The sequence below is a fragment of the Myotis nattereri genome (genome assembly GCF_964212035.1).
Source record: "Myotis nattereri genome assembly, chromosome: 5".
NCBI lineage: Eukaryota > Metazoa > Chordata > Mammalia > Chiroptera > Vespertilionidae > Myotis > Myotis nattereri.
Window position 1 is genome coordinate 73,171,175 of NC_138080.1, and position 25,819 is coordinate 73,196,993.

Genomic DNA, 25,819 nt, shown 5'->3' on the forward strand with positions numbered 1-25,819 from the left:
CCCTTGACTGGAATCGAACCTGGGACCTTTCAGTCTGCAGGCCGACGCTCTATCCACTGAGCCAAACCGGTTTTGGCTGGTTCTCTTTTTAAATATATTTTTATTGGTTTCAGAGAAGAAGGGAGAGGGAGGGAGAGATACAAACATCATTGATGAGAGAGAATCATTGATTTGCCTCCTGCATGCCCTCTACTGGGGATTGAGCATGCAACCCAGGCATGTGCCCTTGACCGGAATTGAGCCTGGGACCCTTCAGTCTGCAGGGCTGACACTCCATCCACTGAGCCAAATAGGCTAGGGCTCCATGTGGTTCTATTTTTTTTTTTTTTTTATAATTCTTTATTTTTAAAAAAATATATTTTATTGATTTTTTTTACAGAGAGGAAGGGAGAGACATAGAGAGTTAGAAACATCGATGAGAGAGAAACATCGATCAGCTGCCTCCTGCACGTCTCCCACTGGGGATGTGCCCGCAACCCAGGTACATGCCCTTGACCGGAATCGAACCTGGGACCTTTCAGTCCGCAGGCCAACGCTCTATCCACTGAGCCAAACCGGTTTCGGCTCCATGTGGTTCTTGATAGATGTCACTTCTCTGCAGATTCCCTGCCTTTATTTATTAATTTTCATATATATTTTTATTATTTTTTTAAAATATATTTTTATTGATTTCAGAGAGGAAGGGAGAAGGGAAGAGAGAGAGAGAGAGAGAGAGGAGAGAGAGAGAGAGAGAGAGAGAGAAACACCAATGATAACAGAGAATCATTGATTGGCTGCCTCCTGCATGCCCCCTACTAGGGATTGAGCCTGCAACTTGGACATGTGCCCTTGACTGGAATCAATCCTGGGACCCTTCAGTCCATAGGCCGATGCTCTATCCACTGAGCAAAACCAGCCAGAGCTATTTTTATTAATTTTAAATAATTTTATTGATTTCAGACAGGAAGGGAGAGGGAGAGAAAGAAAAATCTAGGATGAAAGAGAATCATTGATCAGCTGCCTCCTGCATGCCCTCTGTTGGGGATTGAGCCCACAATCTGGGCATGTGCCCTGATGGGGAATTGAACATGACATCCTGGTTCATAGGTTGAGGCTCAAACACTGAGCCACACCAGGCAGGCAAAATGTTTTATAGTCTTTTGAGGTTATTATACTACTAGGTGAATTCGAAGTGAAAATATATACAAAAATTAAATGAGGTTTTCTTTTATTTTTGTATAATTAGAATGTAACATCATCTCCTCAATATTCTACATTCCTGGAACATATCATCCCTCGGTTTCTTACATTTCTTCAAGATGGAGAAGTTCAGTTTCTTCAGGAGAAACCAGCCCAGGTAATTTGTTTAAAACTGTCAGTGAGAAAAAAGTGTCACATAGTAGTATTGCAAGCATTTATGAATTAAAACACTTAAATAAACCCATGGTTTCACTTACAAATGAAAGTGGTTTTGTCACAGAAGGATAACTCTGCCTAGGGCTTTTGCCTGCTTAGTTAAATGTCTTGGTTTTATTTTGTCAAGACCATCTCTTTTATAGTTTAAACTAGAGGTTCCAGTGCATGACATTCGTGCACTCTGGGGGAGGAGGGGCGTCCCTCAGCCTGGCCTGCACCCTTTAGCAGTCCGGGAGCCCTCGGGAATGTCCGACTGACGGCTTAGGCCCATTCCCAGTTGTAGTTTATTATTAGTAATTATGTATAACAGGATATTGTAAAAATTAAGTTATGAAATTTTTATTAAAATGTTTCTTATATACCGTTATATTGGCTGGGCTGCAAAAATATTCGTTGTGGGCCTCTGTGACTTTGACATGCTTGATGTACACTATTACAAATGAATTGGCATATATACAAAAGAAGGAACAGTAGTCTGTTGACCCTCCCATACTCGTCCACCTCTGTTCTTATTCATTTCAATTCCTGTAATTCATGGCTAATTTTGTTTTACTTATACCTCCACCCAATCTTTTTACCTCCTGCTTGTCTTTATTATTTTAAAACAATCCCATCACATCGGTTTTTTTTTTCTATAAATAGTTCAGCCTGTGTCTCTTAAAAATATCTAAAAACATTACCATAATGCCAGTGAAAATATACTGCTAAATAAAGCTTTTTATGCTGTACTAGCTCAAGATTATATATATATATATATATATATATATATATATGCATATATATGTTTGACCTACCATTTATTTTTAAAGAATAGTTTATTGATTTTATTTTATTATTTTTTTAAATATATTTTTATTGATTTCAGAGAGGAAGGGGGAGGGAGAGAGATAGAAACATCAATGATGAGAGAGAATCATTGATCGGCTGCCTCCTGCACATCCCTACTGAGGATCGAGCCCGCAACCCAGGCATGTGCCCTTGACTGGAATCGAACCTGGGACCTTTCAGTCCACAGGCCGATACTTTATCCACTGAGCCAAACCGGCTAGGGCTAGTTATTGATTTTAGAGAGAGGAAGGGAGATGGAGAAACCTCAATGTGAGAGCACATCGATCAGCTGCCTCCTGCATGCCCCCTATTGGGTATTGAGCCCATAACTTGGACATGTGCCCTTGATTGGGAATGGAACTGGCAGTCTCCTGGTACAAGGGACGATGTCCAAGGAACTGAGCCACATCGGCTAGGGCTGATCTACCTTTCACTTGTCAGCTCCATAGTTAGAATCATGAATGATTAGTTCAGTTTATGATGAAATTAGTCATCGGGCCCAAGGTAATTGGGGAGAACATTATAGAAGCTAAACTGAGATTATGGAGGGAGATCTCAAATGAAGTTCCGTTTGTTTTGCTCTTTCATTTTAAATCCACTCTGCATTCACACACTAGTGCCCTTTCTGCTGAAAATGAGGTGTGAAAGGAAAAATGTGACTCGATTTGCTACACAATTGTAGAAATATTGTACTTGCTTTGGATTACATTGGAATGATATATAGGAGTGTTTCTAAAATGGGCTTGATGCTGGGGTGAGGCTACCAGTGCTGGGTACGGACAGCTGTGTGACACTTGTAGAAAGCAAAAGAATTACTTTGGAGCTCTTGGAAGGATTTTATATTTACATTTTGTATTTTTCTTCACCAGCAATTGCGGAAACTAGTTCTTGAAATCATTCATAGAATACCAACCAATGAACATCTTCGTCCTCATACCAAAAATGTTCTGTCTGTGATGTTTCGCTTTTTAGAGGTAACCTTTGGGAATTCTTGTTATTTTGCAATATTAAAAACTTTAAATGAGTTTCTTAATGTAAAATCTAGTGTTATATAACTGTTTCCCCTTCACTAAAGTTCCTAATGTCCATTTTCCCAACCAAATTACCATGAAAGATTATTAAAGTTTTCTTTTGTTTTCGTATTTTTGAGTCACTGAGAAATTGACTCTACATAATAGAAATCTTTCAAAGCGAGTTGGGTGGTTGTTGACAAACTTGGAGTACAGGGTTCTTTGGCTTCGTGCTTTCTAGTTTTGTGTGTGTGAAGCACAGTAGGTGCTCATAAAGAGTCTCTTCAATTCTTGGGGCTAATTCATCTGGTACCTGTTAAGTTAATCTCTAAAATTGTTTTCTTGCTGTACTTGTCTTGAAGTGTTTAGAATTCTGTTGTGTTTCTGGGCCCCTAGGAAAGATGAGCTTTGGAGGCGGGAGAGAGTTGGATTCAGATCCTGGCTCTGTCATTTATTAGCTGTATCATGTTAGTCATGTTGCTTATCTTCTCTGAGCCTTAGCTTCCTCTACGTATAGTGTGGATGGCACCTCATACTTAGAGAGTTTGTGTGAAGTGTTAAGCACAGGGTTCAATACTTGGTGGGTGCTCAGTAATTGTTCATTCTTTTGGCAATACTTTCAAGCAATGATAAGTGTCAGTGGGGCCATTAGACCTTAGTTCATAGTGTGACTTGCCACAAATGTCAGTTAACTTATCTGTCAGTGTTATTGACCAGAACTCACTGGTGTGCTGCCCTTCAGATGGTCCACCAAAAACCATGAAGTCTTCCTGTTTGGGCAGCGGTGTTTTATGATTTCATGAATTTTCAATAAATCAAATCTAAGTTGGTGGATGCAGTGTGTGTATAAAGAAAAATGCTTAGAAAATAGTCTTTAATCTTTAGATTAAAATAAGTCCTCAGAATTGTAACTCTTTTAAATGCTTTTTTTAAAAGACGGAAAATGAAGAAAACGTCCTTATTTGTCTAAGAATAATTATTGAGCTACACAAACAATTCAGGCCGCCCATTACACAAGAAGTAAGTATCCTTAGAGCATTTCTGTAGTGTGCTTGCTGACAGTTCTTTGTACTGTGTAAAATTTTATTCTCCTTTAGTATTGACAGAACACATGGTGCTTAAAGTGTAGAAAATATGTAGCCTTTTTGGGGAAAAGTCTTTATAGGTTTAGCAGTTACCTTTTCTATGTTGAATGTGTGTATGAGTATTTAACTGAATTTGTTTAGTCGTGTGGATATGTGTTAACTAACCAGATGGGCAGAGATGTTTGGGTGCTTCTGGTATTCAGAAATGTCTGATGTGCCAGAAGGCTCTGATCATTTTATGTTATTCAAGGGTTAAGATGTGTTTTGAAGTCAGCTGGGTTTGAATATCCGCTCTGCAACTCAGTAGCTATGTGAAACTGGGTAAACTTATAGCCATTTGGAGCCTTTTCTGTACAATGGGGACAATCACAGTATATCCTCAAAGATTGCTTGAAGAATTAAATATAAAAGTTAAAGTTCTTAACACAGTGACTAGCACCTATAGAGTAAGTATTAGATACTCTGTGTTAGCAGTAATTAATACAGTGTCTTCTCTGATGATAAGCTTAGTAAATGCCTGTTATAGATTATTTAGAAATTAGAAGCAAAACGATGAAATAGAATTCCTCCCATCTTAAAAACAATATTGATTGCCTTTCACTTTTCCCACCTTCTATATATGTAATATTTTTTACATGATTGCAGTAATACTGTATACGACATTTTATGTTCTGATCATTTCCCTTCTCATTATGTATAAGCATTTCCCACTCAGATTCTTTATAAAATTAATTTTTAATGGATGTATAATATTCTTACATATGGGTACCCTCATTTTTGGATATTTAAAGTATTTGAAAAATTTTTATTTTATGACATCTGATTGAATATCTGTTTCTAGTTCAAATTACTTCATAAACCAGAGTTATTGACAGAATTTCTAGGTCAAATGTGTTAATGTTTTCATGCTCTTGATAAATATAGTATTAAACTGATTTCCAGAAAGGTTTCAGTAGTTTATGAGAGTCTTCCTCCCATGGCAATCTCTCTAGCATGGGGTAGTATTACTTTTTGTAAGTCAAAAAGTGGCATTTATTTTAATTTTTATTTGTTTTGCTCCTTCTGAATTAGAAAGCTTGTTTTCTGTTTGTCAGTCTTTTGTATTTCTTTTGTGTTCACATTCATTGCTTGTTTGTGTTTTGAGTCTGACATTTTTCTTACCTATTTTATGAATTCTTATATATTAGGACTATTAACATTTTTCTTACTTATTGTAAGCATTTTCTGTTTATAAATATCTTCTGTATATCTTTTTTTTTTTTTTTTAGATTCATCATTTTTTGGATTTTGTGAAACAGATTTATAAGGAGCTTCCAAAAGTAGTGGTATGGTTTTAATATTATTTGAATTTATTACTTACATTTATTTATTACTTTCTTATTCCAAAGGGATTTTGGAGCACTTGCGTTGAAGGAATAATTAATTGGGGGATGCTAATTTTAGAATGCTAATTTTAGAGTGGGGAATGTTTATCGATAGAATCTAGGTTGATAAATCAGTCATTTAAAAAAGTAGTTCTTTTGGTTTCACTGTTTAAATTAAATACTTTAATATATTCTTATTGTAGAAATTTTGCAAAAAAAGGCAAGATAAATCCATAATGTTTTGACTTGTAAGCAACCACTGACATTGATGTTTTGTGCTCTTTAAAGATGGTTGTGCATGCATATAAGCATAACCAATGGACATAAGACACTGGGGGGTAGGGGAGGCCAGGGGATTGTCAAGGGCGGGGGAAAAAAAGGAGACATATGTAATACTCTTTGTAATACTTTAAGCAATAAAAAAAAAAAAATTGTAAATCTCTAAAAAAAAAAAAAAAAAAAGATGGTTGTGCTCACAATTATAAAGCCTTTTCGGGGAGGTAGTGTATGCTTTCAGCATTTTTCTGTATTATTAATTTTTTTTCTGTTGAACGAACTCTTCCCAAGCAATGCCAACAATGTAAAAGTGTGTGGAATAGAACAGGAACATCTGCTCTCCATTTTATTTTCACTTATTAGAAGGTATAGCTATTAACGGTTTAGAACATCCAAGATCTTTTACTGGCAGTCGTAATTTTAGTGGCCCCATAATTTTCTATCATATGCATGTACTTCAACCATCTCTCTGTTGCTGGTTTTCTCATTTTCCAATTTTTTAGTATCACAAATAATGCTTTGGTAAAAATTTATTGCACATAAATCTGTTTTTACTTTAAAGAATTTTGTTAAGCTTAAAAAATTTTTTTAAATGAACATATTGTAAAATTAACTTTTAGGTATTTTAAGGATTTTAATCTGCTAATGTGTCAAGCAAAATTAATTACATTTTGAGTTATCAAATTGTGTCACCTACCATTTCAGTCAGTGTTTTTCATGCGAAGCTGTTTTGTTTAATATGAGGTCCAAACTCCACTGAGAACTAAGGGATGACAGTGAGGTCCTGGCCTTTAAACATGTCTTCTGTTCTTTGTTTCTGGTCCCATCTTTGATCTCTATTTAGGAGACAATTTGAAAAGTTAATTCAAGAGGGACTAGCTCCTAGTTTCTTATCACTGGAGGGATGGGGGCCATTCTCCTTGCCTCACTGAGGTTTAATGTAACCTGGCATGCATTTCATCTTTTCTCAGCCAGGAAGGAGCAAAAAATACTTAGGACAAGTTTTTATTTTCTGTTGTGGAAGGGGGAGAAATGTTGTCTCTGCCACGTTGTCTTTTTGGTATTGAATAGAGTGAATCTCAAGTACTATGGGATTGAGCAGGATACATGTAGGACATTTGGATTCTTCCACCACATGTGTCAGGGCTATTTTGTGAAGGAATGTTGTGTATGACTTTATTAGGAAGAACCATTTCTCTTGTTCTTATGTAGAACCGCTACTTTGAGAATCCTCAGGTGATCCCTGAGAACACAGTCCCTCCCCCAGAAATGGTTGGTATGATTACAGCAATTGCTGTGAAGGTCAATCCTGAGCGTGAGGACAGTGAGACGAGAACAGTAAGTTTTTCCAATTGTTTTGCTTTTGTTTTTAACTAGGTCTCTCTACTTGGTAGATGAATATATGAGAGAGTGACGTTTTAAACTGCTTAAGTTTTTTGTTTTCTTCCTTAAACACTTGGAGGCATTTAAGATGAACAAATGTGTGTGCATGAGAGAGCATCACTGATTTTACTGTGCAGCCTCTGAGTGGTGAAAGTGAACTCTTGCTTTCATGCAAAGGTATAAACAACATTGTAGTGGAAGTCCAGATCACCTGTTGGAAAGAGCAGCTGACCAGTCTCCGTTCCATCTTTAGTATTGATATGTATGAGTCCCTTTAAACTACATATAAATTATAGTTCAGTCCCTGGGAGCCTGGGCTCTGGGGACAGAAGTGCTGGGATGATGTTCTGGCCCCAGCACTTGGGTTTTCTGAATATAGGAAAGTTCATGAACCTTTGTTTTGGCCTTAATTTTCCCTCTCATTATCTGAAAAACTTGTCTTGTGGAATTTTTTGAAGGTAATGCTAGTCATTGTCTGCAGGTAATGTATTTGTAATGTCTGCCACATAGGTAATGTGTATTGAGCATTTGTTGGCTATATTTTTATGATTGAATTAAGAATATCACTTGTATTTGCTTTACTGCAATGGTTTTACAGAATGTTTTATTAATCCTCACCTGAGAATATATTTTTCCATTGATCTTTAGAGAGATTGGAAGGGAGAGGGAGAAATCCATATGAGAGAAACACATGAATTGGTTGCCTCTGCACATGCCCTGACCAGGGCCAAGGATTAAGCCTACAACCGAGCTACATACCCTTTACCAGAATCAAACTCGGAATCGAACCCAGGGTCCTTCAGTCCGTGGGCTGACGCTGTAACTATTGAGCAAAACTGGCTAGGGCTGCAGAATGTTTGAATTTGTGCTAGGATAAATAAGAAACTGCATTTTGAATAAAAATAAGGCTTTCGTTCCTTTGCCCTTCTTGAATTACAAACTTGTTTTCTGTTTATGAGTCTTTGTTTTTGTTTTGCTTGTCTGTTCCTGTTAATTTCCCATTTGTATGAGTGTGACATTTTCCTTACCTGTTTTATGAATTCTTTTATATTAGGACTATTAAATTTTTTTCTTGAATTTATAGCAAGCATTTTCTGTTTCTAAGTATTTTTAATAAAACCGGGTAAATATGCACTTTCTGCCATTGCTCTTTTAAGTAAAATACTAGGTACTAATTTAAAATTTTTCTCAGATGGCCCTGGCAGGGTCGCTTGGTTGGAGCGTAATCCTGTACACCAAAAACGTTGCAGGTTCTTTTCCCTGGTTGGGGCACATGCAGGATGCAGCTGATTGATGTTTCTTTCTCTCCCTCTCTCCCTTCTTCTCTTTCTAAAAATCAATAAAAACATATCTTCTGAGGATTAAAAAAAAAATATATATATATGTATATATAAATTTTTCTCACGTGATTTGAATTTCTAAGTTTTGACAAATTTTCCCAAAGTTATTTACTACAGGTGATTACATTAGAAAATGTAAAAACCTCTATTAAATCATAGTTCTATGTACTTTATTTTAAAAATAGTTTGATTCTTTTCCCACAGATATTTACAAAGATGTATCAGCATTTTCTATTCCTTTTATTTCAGTGGGGCAATGCTCAGTAGTGGGGTACTGACTGGGGCTCTTTTAAGTGCCACCAGGATAACCACAGTCCTGCTTGTTTTCTCTTTCAGCATTCCATCATTCCAAGAGGATCTCTTTCTCTGAAAGTATTGGCAGAATTGCCAATTATTGTTGTTTTAATGTATCAGGTATGTGTATTGTTACTAGTTTCTTGGGTTTTTGGCTTCTTATTTTATGATAAAGTTCACATCTAATAATCTGTAGCAAATAGATGTGTATGATACACACATGCTAACTCCTGTAGTTTCTTTGGTATGCCAAATTATTTTGCTATGCAGGAAGTGTGAAAGCATGAAAATCTGATGTGTTTGCTTTCAGCTCTACAAACTGAATATCCACAATGTTGTTGCTGAATTTGTGCCCCTGATCATGAATACCATTGCAATTCAGGTGTCCGCACAGGCCAGGTGAGATTTCTTTGGACAGTGACAAAGCTGACTATCACATTGCTTTAATTCCAAGTAAAAATACATGCTGTAATTATTCGTAAGACATAAAATTTTTAAGTGATAAAATTTTGGGCAAATTATATTTTTTACTTTTTGAACTTGTATTTCAATGATGATAGTAATAGTTATTTTACTCCTTATTTAAAAAGATGAGCTAAAGGTATTAAACCTTGGTTTTTGGTGTTTCATAAATTTAGAACTATTATTAGGAATTACTATATTCTAGATTTCTGTCTGTGGGATTTCTAAACCTTTCTCGCCTTAAGCCTTTCTTTGTTCTTGCTGTTCCTTTCAGCATGAGTGCTAGAATGTTCTTTACCCTCCTGATTCCCCCACCCATCACTCTAGGTCAGTGGTCGGCAAACTGGCCCCTTGAGTGTGGCTCTTCCACAAAATACCACGTGTGGGCGCGCACATGCAGTGCAATTGAAACTTTGTGGCCCATGCCACGGCGCCAAAGAGCCGCATGTGGCTCATGAGCCGCGGTTTGCCGACCACTGCTCTAGGTGAACCATATTCATTCAGTGAAACTTTTTCTCAAACTTTATACATTTCCTCTTAAGACCTTTAACACTCACTTCTTGTGGCTATTTGGCTCTGTGTCATTTGAGGGCAGGATCTGAGGGTGAATGAGTGTTAACATCCTCTGTGGCCCTAGCATCGGCTCTTATTGAGTAAATAGATAGCCTAACACTGTTTGGATGAGTGGCTTTATGGGGTAAACATTGTAACTGCTATGGAATGAATGGTTTAGAGAACTGCTTGCTTTATGCCTCGAAACCCTTTATATTATTTGGAAATGCATAACAGTGAAGAGTGTAACTGTTGCTGCTATGTTGTTCTGGTCTGTGCAGAAATCAGACTTTTGGGCTCAGTAATTATTATAGGCTTTTAATTAATGTTAATGTCACCTAAAGAGTTAAGAGCTAATAATGCAAATTTTATTTATTTCTCATTCAGGCAACATAAGCTTTACAACAAGGAGTTGTATGCTGATTTCATTGCTGCTCAGATTAAAACATTGTCATTTTTAGCTTATATCATCAGAATTTACCAGGTAAGTTCATTTACTTAAAAAATATATATATTTTTACTGATTTCAGAGATAAAGGGAGAGGGAGAGAGAGACAGAAACACCAATGACGTGAAAGAATCATTGGTCAGCTGCCTTCTGCAGGTCCCCACTGGGGATTGAGCCCAAACCCTTGGGCATGTGCCCTGACTGGGAATTGAACCGTGACCTCCTGGTGCATAGGTCGATGCTCAACCACTGAGCCATGCCAGCTGGGCATGACTTGTTTTAAGTTAGGTTTCCTGAGCTATAATTTACGTACAATAAAGTTCACCTTTTATAGGTAAACAGTTCTATGATTGACAAATGCATATAGTTTGGTACCACCAACACATCAAAATATAAAATGCTTCCATCAACCCCTCAAAATTTTTCTTTTGTACATTTGTAGTCCACTTTCTCCTCCCACTTTCAGGCTCTATCAAGCACTAATAATGGAGCTTTTGATTTTAGAAATTTTAGTTAGGTACCCCTCGATATTTTAGTTAGCTTGAGTCACTATGGTGAGTTGCCTTGCTAAAACACCTCAAAAAGAGATTGTGATTAGAACTTATTCTGAGCTGATTAAACATGTTTTGGGTGTCGTTGAGAACTTACAGTAATGGGATGACATATTAAAGAGTATCTTTTTTAAAAATTTTAATATTTCTCCCTCCTTCTCCTTAACATAGTGTATATTCACTGTTGAAAGTTGAGAAAAGTACAAAAAAAGACGTCTATAACCCCATTATGTAAAATAAACTGCTATTTATGTTTCTAACCATCCTTCTAGTATGGCAGTATGCACATACAAACTATTAAAAATTTTTGTATAGTACTTGTTTATTAGGTCTGTTAATTCCTGGGGGTCCTTTGAGCCAAGTTTAGTTTTACTGAATTTTTTAAGAAGTTTATAAATTTTGGGTTTTTCTTAATACCCACCAGTCAATGTAACTGTTGTTTTCCTCTTGTTTTTATAGGAGTTGGTGACTAAATACTCTCAGCAAATGGTAAAAGGAATGTTACAGTTGCTTTCAAATTGCCCAGCAGAGACTGCACACCTCAGAAAGGAGCTTCTGATTGCTGCAAAGCACATCCTCACGACAGAGCTGAGAAACCGTATGTCTTTTGTCTGGAATTCTGACATGAGTGCCGTCCACATCTTTGGGGGTGGCCGGCACTCTGCTGACATTCCATTGTTCTTTGTTTTTACATTAAGGGTTTGTTAAGGGAACTTACATAGGAGATGTGTCTTGGGCAGCAGAAGGCGACATGGGTATCCTTCTGATACTTGGTTGTTGTGGGAGTCTTTAGCTCACTCCAGTGCTTATATTTTAGGTTCAACTTGTCCTTTTCTTATTGTTGTCTTGAGTTTATTCTTACCCACTTTCTCTGTCTGTCTGCCTCCCTCCTTCTACCTCTGAGCCTGCTACCAGGGTCCTCTCTTTATCTTGTCAACGATCTCATAATGAACGTGATGATATCCTCAGCATCGCTTACTTATGCTCTGAGTCTTCCTTGGTACCTTTTTGCTTTTCAACTGCATAGCTTTCAAAATTGCAAATAGCCATTTGCTCTCAGACTTTACAATATGAGAAGGAAGCAATGATTTCTTTCTCCACGCTGTGAAATAATGAATTGGTTTTGTTTCAGTGCACAAGACTGATACTTGCTTTTTGCTAATCTGATAATTACACTTTTTCTATCAGTTATTGAATTTTATTTTATTTTATTTTTTTTTAAATATATTTTATTGATTTTTTACAGAGAGGAAGGGAGAGAGATAGAGAGTTAGAAACATCGATGAGAGAGAAACATCGATCAGCTGCCTCTTGCACATCTCCTACTGGGGATATGCCTGCAACCCAGGTACATGCCCTTGACCGGAATCGAACCTGGGACCTTTCAGTCCGCAGGCCGACGCTCTGTCCACTGAGCCAAACCGGTTTCGGCCAGTTATTGAATTTTAATTGTTAAATACTTTTCATGTTTGATATATTCAAATCATTAGGTTGAAGTTACATCCTAATTGTTTTATTATGATAATCATTTCCCCCAGTAATTTTTTAAATGTTAAATGCTTTATATGCTTGTAAATTAGAGCATGGGTAAAACTGAGATTGGGCTTCCTTATATAATTTTTAAGGGTACAGTTGAGTGTTTCAAGGGTACACTTGGATTAACACAGTAAAGAAAGCTTAGATATTTTTGTGTCATTAAAATACAAATTATAGTGTGCCTTTTGTATGTAGATGTTGAAAGGAAGATAGACTTAAACATTATTTTGAAATGTAACACATAGAAAAGTGCACCAAAAATAATGTATGATTTCACCAGAAATTATGGAACAAACATAAGTGCAAGTATCACCCAGGTTGAGAACTTGAGCATTGCCAGTGCTCACAGCCCACTCGCCTTGAGAGCTGACTGCCATTGGGACTTGTCTGGTGGCAGCTTCCTTTGCTTTTTGCCTTTTCTATGTGTTCATCTCTGAATAGCAAAATAGAATAATTTTATTTTCTATTTACTTTTATTTTTAAAATAAAAAAAATTTTTAATTGATTTTTACAGAGAGAGGAAGGGAGAGGAAGAGAGGGAGGTAGAAGAGGGGAGGGAAGGAGGGAGAGAGAAAGAGAGAGAGACAGACAGACAGACATCGATGTGAGAGAAGCATTGATTGGTTGCCTCCTGTATATACCCCAGCTAGGATCAAACTTGCCACCTGGGTATGTTCCCTGACCGGGAATTGAACCAATGACCTTTCGGTGCATAGGATGGTGCTCAACCAGCAGAACCACTCCAGCCAGGGCAAAATAGAAGAATTTTTAAAAGAAACATTTTAAATCTACTGAAGTTACTGGGTTGTACCTTGAGTACTATTCTCACATTAACTTTCGGTATTCTGCCGTTTAAGTAAAAGGATTTTGGAGGTGCATCTGGGGAGTTTTGTAGCAAGAGGTTTCTACTTCTTGAAGTGCCAATGGATGAAAAACAAGTCATGCTTTCCATCGCGCACAGCCAGGCTCTCTGAGGTCATACGGCTTGGTTTTAGTCTTATGGAACCTGTTCCACAAAGATCAGCGGGTTTCCAAAATGCTACTCTCCAGGGATTGATCACATTAGCCTTGTTGAATTCAGCCTTTAGGATACTTTGTTTTAAAGCCCATGGTAGCTCCTGGAGTTAATAGGTGATAGCATTACATTTTATTAGAAGAAACATGGAAAGAATCTTGTTAAATATTAGCCACATTATTATAAAATTAGAGGCCGGTGCACAAAATTCGTGCATGGGGGCGCGGTGTGTCTCTCAGCCCAGCCTACATCCTCTCCAATCTGGGACATCCCTCTCACAATCCAGGACTGCTGGCTCCCAACTGCTCACCTGCCTGCCTGCCTGATTGCCCCTAACCTCTTCTGCCTGCCAGCCTGATCACCCCCTAACCACTCCCCTGCCAGCTTGATCACGCCTAACTGCTCCCCTGCTGGCCCCATCACCCCTAACTTCCCTCCCTTGCCAGCCCTGTCGCCCCAGCTGCCCTCCCCTACAGGCCTGGTTGCCCCTAACTGCCCTCCCCTACAGGCCTGGTTGCTCCCAACTGCCATCCCCTACAGGCCTGTTTGCCCCCTACAGGCCTGGTTGCCCCCAACTGCCATCCCCTAAAGGCCTGGTTGCCCCGAACTGCCCTCCCCTACAGGCCTGGTTGCCCCCAACTGCCCTCCCCTGCTGGCCATCTTGTGTCCACATGGGGGTGGCCATCTTGTGTGTTGGAGTGATGGTCAATTTGCATATTACTCTTTTTTTTTTCTTTTTTCTTTTTTTAAAGTGTTTTATTGCTTAAAGTATTACAAAGAGTATTATATATGTCTCCTTTTTTTTCTCCCCTTGACCCTCCCCTAGCCTCCCATGCCCCCCAGTGTCTTGTGTCCATTGGTTATGCTCGTATGCACGCATGCAAGTCCTTTGGTTGATCTCTTACCCCCCCCCCAACCCTCCCCAGCCTTCCCGCTGTAGTTTGACAGTCTGTTCGATGTTGCTCTGCCTCTGAATTATTATATAGGATGAAAAAATGTACGCACGTAGTTACATTTCACAAATCCACTAACATTTTCACATAGCTTAATGTTTTGGCATCTCAGATGATATCAAATGGTAACACATTTGCTCCAATTCTGAAGAGCAGTAGTTTTAGAAAACCGGATGGTTTAATAAAGTTACCCATTTTCCCAGAGATTCTGGTTCTTGGTCACGAGGGGGATCTGGAAATCAATGCTGTGTGCCACTTAATTTTTTATCCCTTCTCCTTGAACTTATCCCCTAGCCCAGTGGTTCTCAACCTTGGCTGCACATTAGAATCACCTGGGAATCTTTTTAAAATCCTGATTTCTGGGCCTCATCCTCCAGAAATTCTGTTTCTTTGTTACTAATGTTGTGGCCCCACCCCATAACAAAGAAACAGAATTTCCAGAGGATGAGGCCCAGAAATCAGGATTTTAAAACGATTCCTAGGTGATTCTAATGTGCAGCCAAGGTTGAGAACCACTGCCCTAGCCAGTCCTCCAGCATGAGACATCTGTTCCCTTTGCACCTTTCCCTCTGTGCCTCCTTCCTCTTGGCCACTTCACTGAGGACAGTCCAGGGATGTTCCCTCCTCTGACCTGGGAGGGACTCCCTGTGCTGCCGTACTTGGTTATTAACCGGAGACGTGCACTATGTCTCTCCAATGTACATATTTCTTTTATATCTTTGACTCTCAGCTGTTTTCTGGTGAAGAATGTACTTTATTATTTTTATTGTTTTTTTTTACAGTGATTAGCACATTTTCCCCCCCAAGAATGTACTTTTTTTTGATCGAAGCTGGCCATAATGGCAGGCTTGCTCCAGAATCTAAATGTCCTTTGGATGTTTGTGGCCCGAGTTCCCCAAGGGCATATGGACTAGAGGCCTAGAAAATGCAGGTTGCTATCCTGTTTGCACATCCTCAGAAATGTGAATTGTCCCTGAGTGACCAGTCTTTCTGGTCTTGAGGCCTGCAGGGGGGAGAGGAAAGAGGGAAGGGTTGGTGATGGTTCTCTCTGCAGGACTGGAGGAACAGAGGAGCCCCATCAGTTTCTAGTCAGTTTCATCCAGGGAGTTGGGACCCCTAAGCCCATTTCTTTGAGAACACTGAAATTTCCCAGGTCTTTGTAATTTATTATTCTCCATGATGACTAACAGTAAAATGTTTAAGAAGGGCCCTAACCGGCTTGGCTCAGTGGCTAGAGCGTCGGCCTTCGGACTGAAGGGTCCCAGGTTCGATTCTGGTCAAGGGCATGTACCTTGGTTGCGGGCACATCCCCAGTGGGAGGTGTGCAGGAGGCGGCTGATCGATGTTTCTCTCTCATCGATGTTTCTAACTCTCTATCCCTCTCCCTTCCTCTCTGTAAAAAATCAATAAAATATATTAAAAAAAAATGTTTAAGAAGGGCGACCCCAGGGGCATTTAGGAGATATTGCCCCTTTCTTAGACAGGTTTCGGTTGATGATGGCAGCTTTTAAGGATGAAGGAATGTGCCTCCAGTGAAGTATTGGGGGCGAGTTCTCTACGGGGGCATATGAAACTGGTGCTCTTAGTCTATTCTGACACTGAATGTGGTTCTGACAGCAGATGGCTCATGTGGCTCAGTAAAGCCAGTGTGACTAAAATACATTGTGCGTGCTTTCCTCTTCACCCTTTTTAAAATCTGGATTGCTAATTGACTGCAGGTTGGCTACTATGAAAGTACTGTTATGTGATGTGTAATTGGTTTAGTTGGTGATATATGCAATGGGTGTTTGTGTTCTAGAGTTCATCCCTTGCATGGACAAGCTGTTTGATGAATCCATACTAATTGGTTCAGGATATACTGCTCGAGAGACGCTCAGGTATGAGATTAAACCCACGAAATCGGCTGATGAAATGCGAGGGAGGGGTGATTTCTGGCACTTTATGCTGCAAGCGTTTCAACAAGCACTGGCTGTTGGGCCCTCACTCTCATTGAATTTAGAATTGCAGGAATTTTTGAAATGCCTTCAGTTGCTTTTTGTGCTTTAGCCTAAAGGGAAAAATCAGAGTAATTTAGATTTTAACATAGGTAAAACTTTATCTGGCTAGCATTCCTTTTTTTTCCCTTTTTGTTTTATTTTTGCTTCCTATATAATAAATTAATCTTTTCATTATAAAAGAATATTTTATAACCTACCAAGAAAAAGAAGGGAAGAAAACTTTTTGGTCCTGCTCTAGGAGCTCAAGTAACACAAATAATATCTTGATGTATTTCCTTTTAATTTTTATTTTAGGCATTTTAGACAAATGTAGTTATGATCATGTTTATTGTTTCTCAAGGAGAAAATTAACATTTAGTCATCTTTAAAATGTAAAATTAATCAACAGTACTAATTTTTTGGCTTTAATAAACGATGTGTGATGGATCTTTTGAAAAACATGCAGTACACTATGAATATGATGTAGACCATTCACTGTTTTCTATATAAAAGTTATAAAATAGTAAGTAAGACATTCTTTATAACTTGGGGTTGAACCTTCCTGTTGTTGGACATTAGATCATGTCACTCCTGCTGGAAACTTTCCAGTGGCTTTCTGTTGCCATTAGACAAAGACAAAATCCAAACTCTTGTTTTTTAAATATATTTTTATATTTCAGAATGGAAGGGAGAGTGGGTGAGAGATAGAAACATTGATGATGAGAAAGAATCATTGATTGGCTGCCTCCTGCACACCACATACTGGGGATCAAGCCCACAACTCAGGCATGTGCCCCAACCAGGAATCAAACTGTGACCTCCTGGTTCACAGGTCCACACTCAACCACTGAGCCATGCTGTCTGGGCAAAACCCAGACTATTGACTGTGGTGTGCAACTCCCGTGGGATTTGGCTCTTCCCTCCCCACTCAAACTGCTGTAGCCACACTGGCCTCTTAGCTCCTTGGCTATTCTAGGCTGTTCCCATTCAGAGCTTTGTCTTCCCTGTTTCCTCCATCTGGAAATGTCCTTAGCTTTTTGCCCTAAGGCTGCTTTTTGACCTTAAGGTCTCAGTGTCAATGTCACCTCAAAGGGACTTTGTTGGGCATCCTATCTTAGAGTGGTTTTCCCACCTGTCTTTCTTACAGTGCTCTTTTCACATCTCCCAAGCACTAATCAATTTATATACTTTATTTCTTTTTTTTTTAATATATTTTATTGATTTTTTTACAGAGAGGAAGGGAGAGAGATAGAGAGTTAGAAACATCGATGAAAGAGAAACATCGATCAGCTGCCTCCTGCACATCTCCTACTGGGGATGTCTCTATAAAAAGGCCCCATACCAGGTAGGGCAAAAGTAGGTTTACAGTTGTTCTTATGGAAAGTAATACAATAATTAATAAATCATAATACAAAATAAACTGTTTTACATACTTGCAACTATAAACCTATTTTTTGCCCTGTCCTGTATATAAGGTATTAATTGATACATACTATTTATCTTTGAGCAACAAAATCCATTCAGTGCATAATTGAGCTCATGTGCTAGTGTTGCTATGACATGCATAAATTTGGAAAGTAAAGATTTAAACACCAAGATTAGAGTGTCAGCTGTGTAGCTGGGGAAACCGGAACGCTATAAAGCAGTGATGGCGAACCTTTGACACGCCTGTCAGAGGTGACACGCGAACTCATTTTTTTGCTTGATTTTTCTTTGTTAAATGGCATTTAAATATATTAAATAAATATCAAAAATATAAATCTTTGTTTTACTATGGTTGGAAAGATCAAAAAATTTCTATATGTGACACGGCACCAGAGTTAAGTTAGGGTTTTTCAAAATGCTGACACGCCGAGCTCAAAAGGTTCGCCATCACTGCTATAAAGTGTGCCCCAAACGTGCTATCCCAGTGGTGGTGTTCCTGGGCAGGTAGTGGTAGGGAGGGTGGCTTGGAGATGTCCTGGGGGAATGTTGAGATGCACACTAGCAGACGTCTCTCTCCACAGGCCCCTCGCCTACAGCACTCTGGCTGACCTCGTGCACCACGTTCGTCAGCATCTGCCCCTCAGTGACCTCTCCCTCGCTGTCCAGCTCTTTGCCAAGAACATTGATGACGAGTCCCTGCCCAGCAGCATCCAGACCATGTCCTGCAAGCTCCTGCTGAACCTGGTGGACTGCATCCGCTCCAAGAGCGAACAGGAGAGCGGCAACGGGAGAGACGTCCTGATGCGGATGCTGGAGGTACCAGCTCTCCAGACAGGTCCCCGTGCTCTTTAATCCCACTTGCTGCTGAGCTTGTACCAGTGCTTTACGGGCAAGTTTATGGAGCCGCCAGTTCGCCTGGCGTGACCCTAGGCATTTGATCACTTTGGTTTAAATCCCTGCTCCCCCATTAACTAGTCTAGTGTGTGTGAGTGGGATGCTGAACGTCTCTTCTAACCAGGGATACTCACTGTCTGTCGTATAGGGTTGTTATGAGAGACAAATAAAACAGCACTTGAGACCTCTGAGTACAGAATGGCAAGGGCCCTGGGACACCACATAGCATAGTGCTCAGATAGCTGAGAGCATCTCTGGCGAGGTGCCCAATTGGGGATGTGGGTGAGGGGTAAAGTGTGATGCCTGCTGCCAGCAGGCAGTTGTATGGGCCATGGAGCAGTTTGTATCCTGCCTGTCCGGCCAGTTGTCAGCTGTCCTGAGTGGGGTCTTTACCGGTGTAGTGGACATAGTGATACATTGATAGTTACCGGAGAGGAAAAATAGCACACTTTGTCTTATACAAAGCAGAATGATTTCAGCAGATGGTTTCAGAGAGTGTTTCTTATCCTGTCTTCTGATAGGGTTGTTGACCATTTTAAAAGAATGATTTTTGTCTTATCTCTCCACTTTCTCATCCTGTTAGGTTTTTGTTCTCAAATTCCACACCATTGCTCGCTACCAGCTCTCTGCCATTTTTAAGAAGTGCAAGCCTCAGTCAGAACTCGGAGCCGTGGAAGCAGCTCTGCCGGGAGTGCCCGCTGCCCCCACAGCTCCGGGCCCTGCCCCATCCCCAGCCCCTGTTCCCACCCCAGCCCCAGCCCCACCTCCTCCCCCTCCCCCTGCCACCCCTGTGACCCCAGCCCCTATGCCTTCCTTTGAGAAGCAAGGAGAAAAGGACAAGGAGGACAAGCAGACATTTCAAGTCACAGATTGCCGAAGTTTGGTAAAAACCTTGGTCTGTGGTGTCAAGACAATCACGTGGGGCATAACGTCATGTAAAGCGCCTGGTGGTAACTATGCTCTTGAATTATTTAGACGAACAGTGTTTTGCAGAGTGGGTTTTATTCACATTGACTTATTATGCTATCTCTTTTCCAGAAGCTCAGTTCATTCCTAACAAGCAGTTACAGCCCAAAGAAACTCAGATTTACATAAAACTTGTGAAATATGCAATGCAGGCTTTAGATATTTATCAGGTAAGGCAGTGCCCTTAAGCCAGTCTATTGAAATTATCCCTTAGAATTAGAGATGTTAGTGATGGAACAGATCTTGAGAGTTCTGTTATTTTTGGGTGGTCTACAGTATTTTACGTCCAAGTTGCTTTTGTTTTGTAGCACAGCATTGAATTTATGGTGAGAATTTCTGTTTATAAGTCTCAGTGGGTGTCTTTTGCGGGGAGGTGGTACAAATGGAATGTAATAGAAATAAGATTTAAGTTTACTAAATTTGTTCCTTTTTGGAACGCCTAAGAAAATCATTGTTTTTCTAAAAAAATGATTTTCTAGCCCTGGCTAGGTTGGAGGGTTGTCCGTACAGTAAAAAAAGTTGTGATTCCCCAATTGGGGCATGTATGAGAGGCAACTGATCAGTGATTCTCTCTCCTTCTCTGTCCTCTCTCTAAAAATCAATAAAAACTTCCTCGTGTGAGGGCTAAAAAATTATTTTCTAAAATTAAACTAAGAATAGAGAATTTGAAAGATTTCAGAGGGGTATTTATTACCTAATTCAAGTGCTCTGTTTTAAGTATACAGCTAATCTGATTAGGTGATGGAATACTATATTCAGAGATGTTTGATTTTAATGCCCATGGTTTCTTTTTTTCCTATGTTAGGTCCAGATAGCAGGAAATGGACAAACATACATTCGAGTAGCAAACTGCCAGACTGTTAGAATGAAGGAAGAGAAGGAGGTATTGGAACACTTTGCTGGTGTGTTCACAATGATGAATCCCTTAACATTTAAAGAAATATTTCAAACTACAGTTCCTTATATGGTGGAAAGAATCTCAAAGAATTATGCTCTTCAGGTATAAAACTCCTTTCTTATATACTTTCAACATACATGAATTCTTGGTACTCTGTTTATTTGGAGGATTTTCTAAATATTATGTGTAAGAATGTGCTTTTAGAGCAAAATTTAGAGAAATATAAAATTTCCCTCTCAAAATCTCAAAATGCTTTGGACCAGTTTTCATTAGTAGAAATTCAATATGTGTTAGGTATAGGCTCTTGGTGTTTGATGGTAAGGACAGAATAACAGATTAAGTACTTGAACTGTTCCACTCAAGGCTCAGTAAATCTGTTTCTTTTCTTTTTTTGTTTTTGGTGAGTAATTAATTTCTTGGAGTGTCTGATTTTGTGTTTTTGGAGTATATTTCTCTTAAAGCTGTTTTGGGGAAGGGATTATTTTTTGTAACATTCTTTTCTTGTTTTGATAGATTGTTGCCAATTCCTTCTTGGCAAATCCTACTACCTCTGCTCTGTTTGCTACAATTCTGGTGGAATATCTCCTTGATCGCCTGCCAGAAATGGGCTCCAACGTGGAGCTCTCCAACCTGTACCTCAAGCTGTTTAAATTGGTCTTTGGCTCAGTCTCCCTCTTTGCAGCTGAAAATGAACAAATGCTAAAGGTAAAGCTTATTTAGATTCAAGTAGTACTTTGTTTTAGGGTTTGTTATTGTTTAAGTCTTGTTTTCACTTTTGAACAAAAACTGGAATGGCTCTTTTTATATTTGTAAAGTGCTTTTAGAGTTAAAATATTTGCAACAAATAAGGGCCAAGTATGGAACACATTTCATGTATTTCTAAGCAGAGCTTAATTTATCTGGTGATTTAAAATGAAAATTTCATAACTCCTATGGTAGGCAGTGGATTATCATTAATATTTCTACCACTAGTTTTCTTTTTTAAATTCAGTTGTTTTTTTTCCTTCTGGTTTACACAGGTAAAATTAGAAGCATATTATCCTTATGTTAAAAGTTAAGTGATGCAAAAGATTATAGAAGGAAAAAAATGTCTTCACTTATCTCTCAAATCTGATGAGATATATCAGCCATTTTCCACTTTAACTTTGTTTGTTGTGTGTTCATATTCTCTGTGGCAATACATAAACATTCCTGAATGGAATGTTTAGATCAAGAATTCTAACCATTTGTGTTCCTTAATTCAGATCATCTTGGAGGAGTGTATCTCCAACATTTTTATAGATGACTAATCTTGTATAATTTGATTTAATCAGTTGGTTGAATGTAGAAAAGGGGTAAAAATGAACCCATGGTTAAGTCACCCTTTAAAAGTGGCAGATGACAGAACAAATGCCTTGTAAACATTCATTTCCACTTAGGGCAAAATTTTAATTCCTATAGAAAGTTGAATGTTACCACCAGTTGAGTCTGAAGAGAGATGGGGAAAATTTGAAGCTGTAAATAAGATCCTTTTTTTTTCTAGAGTAAAAGTACAGATAATGATAAAAAGCAGCAGTAATCTGTGCTTTTATGTGATGCTTTTCTTAGTCTTTTTCAGTTATATAGTAATCTGTTAACCTTAACATTACTTTTCTGTCAATATGGAAGAAAAATACTTGATTTAAAAAAAAGTACTTAATTGCAATGTATCCAAATAACTTGGTATGGTCAAATAATTCTATTTGTACCAACAGTAGATATAACTATACAGAATGACAACAAAAACAAAACCTAATGGGGGCGGGGAAAGACTGATAGGAAGATGTTCAAGAAAAATATTGAAATCATAAATTCATGTAACTTTTTACCTAGAGAACATATTTATTCTGTAAAATAAATATGCTATTTAGAGTAACAAGTTTGGAATTGTATTAGTGATTATACCAACAGTTTACAGTTCACAGTTCACTTTAAATATACCTGCAAGAAAGTATCATGTTAAATTTAACCTGTCACATGTCAAAACTAGGATTTGAAGTACAAGATAAAAATGTTAACTAAAAGGTACTGTAAGCTAATAAAGTGCTTTTTTATTAAAGTGCTTCTTTTATTAAAAAGAAATACCCATTTTCCGATCAAGTCTTCCAAAACCTTATCATAAATTTCTTTTGAGGCTCTTCCAAACTTTACATATTTGGTTGCTAGGGAATTTTAGTTCCTTTAGATTACTTGTTGCATTTAGATTGTCATAGGAAACAGGCTTCTTTCATCTTGTTTGATTATTTAGTCTTATACATGAGTGACTATATTCATGAGAACTGCAGAGTTGACAGATAGGAACCTATTAAATGCTTCTTTCACACCCAAACTGGTGGAAATGAACATATATTTTAAGAGAAATTAATTTGAGTCAAAAGCTGGCAAGTTCTTGTTTTGTTTTTCAATAAATTTATAAGAATTACCTTCTGGGTAGGGGAGGGTGGGCATAAGGGGGAGAGATCAGCCAAAGGACTTATATGCAAGCATATAGGCCTAACCAGTGGACACAGACAGCAGGGGGGTGAGGGCATGAGTGGGGGGTATGGGGGGTAACGTGGAGATAAGGACACATATGTAATAACTTAATCAATTAAAAAAAAAAGAAAAGAAAAGAATTACCTTCCATTCCTGTCTGATTGCAATGAATGTTTAGCACAGTTGTTGGGGATGTGGATCTGCCTCATTTAGAGCCTACTAACTTGCCTTTTCTGTATCCTGCAGCCCCACCTGCACAAGATTGTGAACAGCTCCATGGAGCTTGCACAGACTGCCAAAGAGCCCTATAACTACTTCCTGCTGCTTCGGGCCCTGTTCCGCTCTATTGGGGGCGGTAGCCATGATCTCCTGTATCAGGAATTTTTGCCTCTTCTTCCAAACCTCTTGCAAGGTCAGAGCAATGATTTTGGTTGACTTTTAGCCTTGTGTGCATGACTTTTAGCTTTGTGTGTGTGGCTGCCCTTGGTTGCTGGGGTTCATCCTCTGTACCCATTGAAGGTCATCGTGAGGAGATATATATATGTCCCCCCCAGAGACAGAGGTAGAGGGAGAATGAGAATGAGGCCCTTCAGTCCCTGTGTTCCACTGTCTTTAAAGTCAGTGGGACTTTTAAAGGAGCCCCCTCTCCCCATTCAGTTCTGGTCTCTTTCTTTATACTCAGAGTTGAATGAGAGTTGGAAGGTTTTGGTTTCCTCAGTTAGGACTTGGTTGTATTTTTATAGCATTTGGTAAGCAAGTCTAGAGGGTTGTTTCTAGTGGTTTTGTAAGATCAGGAATCCCTAGATTTGAAAGAGAATCAGAACAAGAAGGGCAAACAAGTTATAAAGCTGATTTATAAGTTTATATTTTTATTTAGTTCTTTTACACAACCAGAATTCAACAATCTACACTAATAAAAGAGAAACATGCAAATTGGCCATCACTCTACACCCACCAGCCAGTCAGGGCCTGTATGTAAATTAACCCAACAAAAATGGCCCTGTCCATAGCGGCCAGGCAGTGCTTGGGGCTGCTGGGGGCCAGATGGGAGACACAAACACACAGAGCCCAGCACCCAGCAGCCCCAAGCCCCGCCATCGCGGTGCTGGGGCTGCTGGGGGGATCAGAGACATAAACCCGCAGGACTGGCACCCAGCAGCTCTGGCACCCAGCAGCCCCAAGGCTAGCCACTGCAGTGCCAGGGCTGCTGGGGGCCTGATCGGAGACACAAACCCGCAGGCCCGGCACCCAGCAGCCCCAAGGCCAGCCACTGCGGTGCTGGGGCTGCTAGGGGCCAGATCAGAGACACAAATCTGCAGGTCTGGCACCCAGCAGCCCCAAGGCCCACCACCGTGGTGCTGGGGCTGCTGGGGGCCAGATCGAAGACAAACACGCAGGGAGGCCGACACCCAGCAGCCCCAAGCCCCACCACCTTGGTACTGGGGCTGCTGGGGGCCGGATCGGAGACACAAACCCACAGGGGCAGAGGCAGAGGTGGTTAGAGGTGATCAGGCAGGCACGGGAGAGCAGTTGGGGGGATCAGGCCGGCAGGTGAGCAGTTAGGAGCCAGAGGTCCTGAGGGTTCCTAGATTGGAGAGGGTACAGGCCAAGCTGAGAGGACCCCCATTCCCGTGCACAAATTTCGTGCACCAGGCCTCTAGTCTACACTAATAAAAGAGAAACATGGTAATTGGCGTACGACCGCTACCCTTCCCATTGGCTAATCAGGGTAATATGCAAATTAACTGTCAGCCAAGATGGCGGCCGGCAGCCAGGCAGCTTGAAACTAACATGAGGCTTGCTTGCTTCAGTGACGGAGGACTCCAACATTCCCCGCAGGCCGCTGCAGGCCTCTGAGCCTGCAGTTTCAAAGATTGTAACAAATATAGACGCCCAGAAACCAGCCTTCAGCCGGCTGGGATCTCAGAGCTGGAGTTGATACAGAGTTTCGAGAACCGAAACAAACCAGATACCTGCTTTCAGGAGTGGAGGCCTAAGAGCTGGAGCCTCAGAGCTAAAGCTGGCCCAGAATAAAAAAGAAAAAAAAGGAGCAGTTGGGAGCTTCAGTTCCAGCCTGAAAACAGCCCTCAGCCCCTCACCCAGACTGGCCAGGCACCCCAGTGGGGACCCCCACCCTGAAGGGTGTGTGACCAGCTGCAAACAGCCATCATTCCCTCATCCAGGCTGGCCAGGCACCCCAGTGGGGACCCCCACCCTGATCCGGGACACCCTTCAGGGCAAACCAGCCGGGCCCCACCCGTGCACCAGGCCTCTATTCTATATAGTAAAAGGGTAATATGCCTCCCAGCACTGGGATCAGCGGAGCTCAGAGGCCTCCTGGCACCGGGATCAGTGTGACAGGGGGGCAGCGCCCAAACCCCCTGATTGCCCTGTGGCTCTGTGTGTGACAGGGGGCGGGGCCACAGCCTTCCTATCGGCCCTGCTCTGTGCGTGACAGGGGGTGGCGCCACAACCTCCCCATCGACTTTGCCTTGAGTGTGACAGGGGCCGGTGCCCCAACCCCCCAATCGGCCCTACCCTGAGTGTGACTGAGGGTGGCATTGCAACCTCCCAATCCACCCTGCTCTGTGCATGACAGGGGGCGGCGCCCCAACTCCCTAATCGGCCCTGCTCTGAGCCCAACCAGGGGCTGCACCTAGGGATTGGGCCTGCCC

General features: G+C 40.2%; 1 protein-coding gene across 1 annotated transcript in view; it reads left to right on the forward strand.

Moving 5' to 3' along the window:
• The window catches only part of TRRAP (transformation/transcription domain associated protein), a 112,617-nt gene that overhangs the window by 4,219 nt on the left and 82,579 nt on the right, over window positions 1-25,819 (forward strand). Inside the window, exons 4-19 of the mRNA XM_081091181.1 lie at window positions 1,226-1,336; window positions 3,093-3,197; window positions 4,170-4,253; window positions 5,587-5,643; window positions 7,171-7,296; window positions 9,018-9,095; window positions 9,286-9,374; window positions 10,377-10,473; window positions 11,448-11,586; window positions 16,291-16,369; window positions 18,475-18,709; window positions 19,371-19,737; window positions 19,826-19,923; window positions 20,559-20,753; window positions 21,165-21,356; window positions 23,391-23,556. Coding sequence (XP_080947307.1) covers window positions 1,226-1,336; window positions 3,093-3,197; window positions 4,170-4,253; window positions 5,587-5,643; window positions 7,171-7,296; window positions 9,018-9,095; window positions 9,286-9,374; window positions 10,377-10,473; window positions 11,448-11,586; window positions 16,291-16,369; window positions 18,475-18,709; window positions 19,371-19,737; window positions 19,826-19,923; window positions 20,559-20,753; window positions 21,165-21,356; window positions 23,391-23,556 — 2,218 coding nt within the window. The remainder of the gene's footprint in view (window positions 1-1,225; window positions 1,337-3,092; window positions 3,198-4,169; window positions 4,254-5,586; window positions 5,644-7,170; window positions 7,297-9,017; window positions 9,096-9,285; window positions 9,375-10,376; window positions 10,474-11,447; window positions 11,587-16,290; window positions 16,370-18,474; window positions 18,710-19,370; window positions 19,738-19,825; window positions 19,924-20,558; window positions 20,754-21,164; window positions 21,357-23,390; window positions 23,557-25,819) is intronic.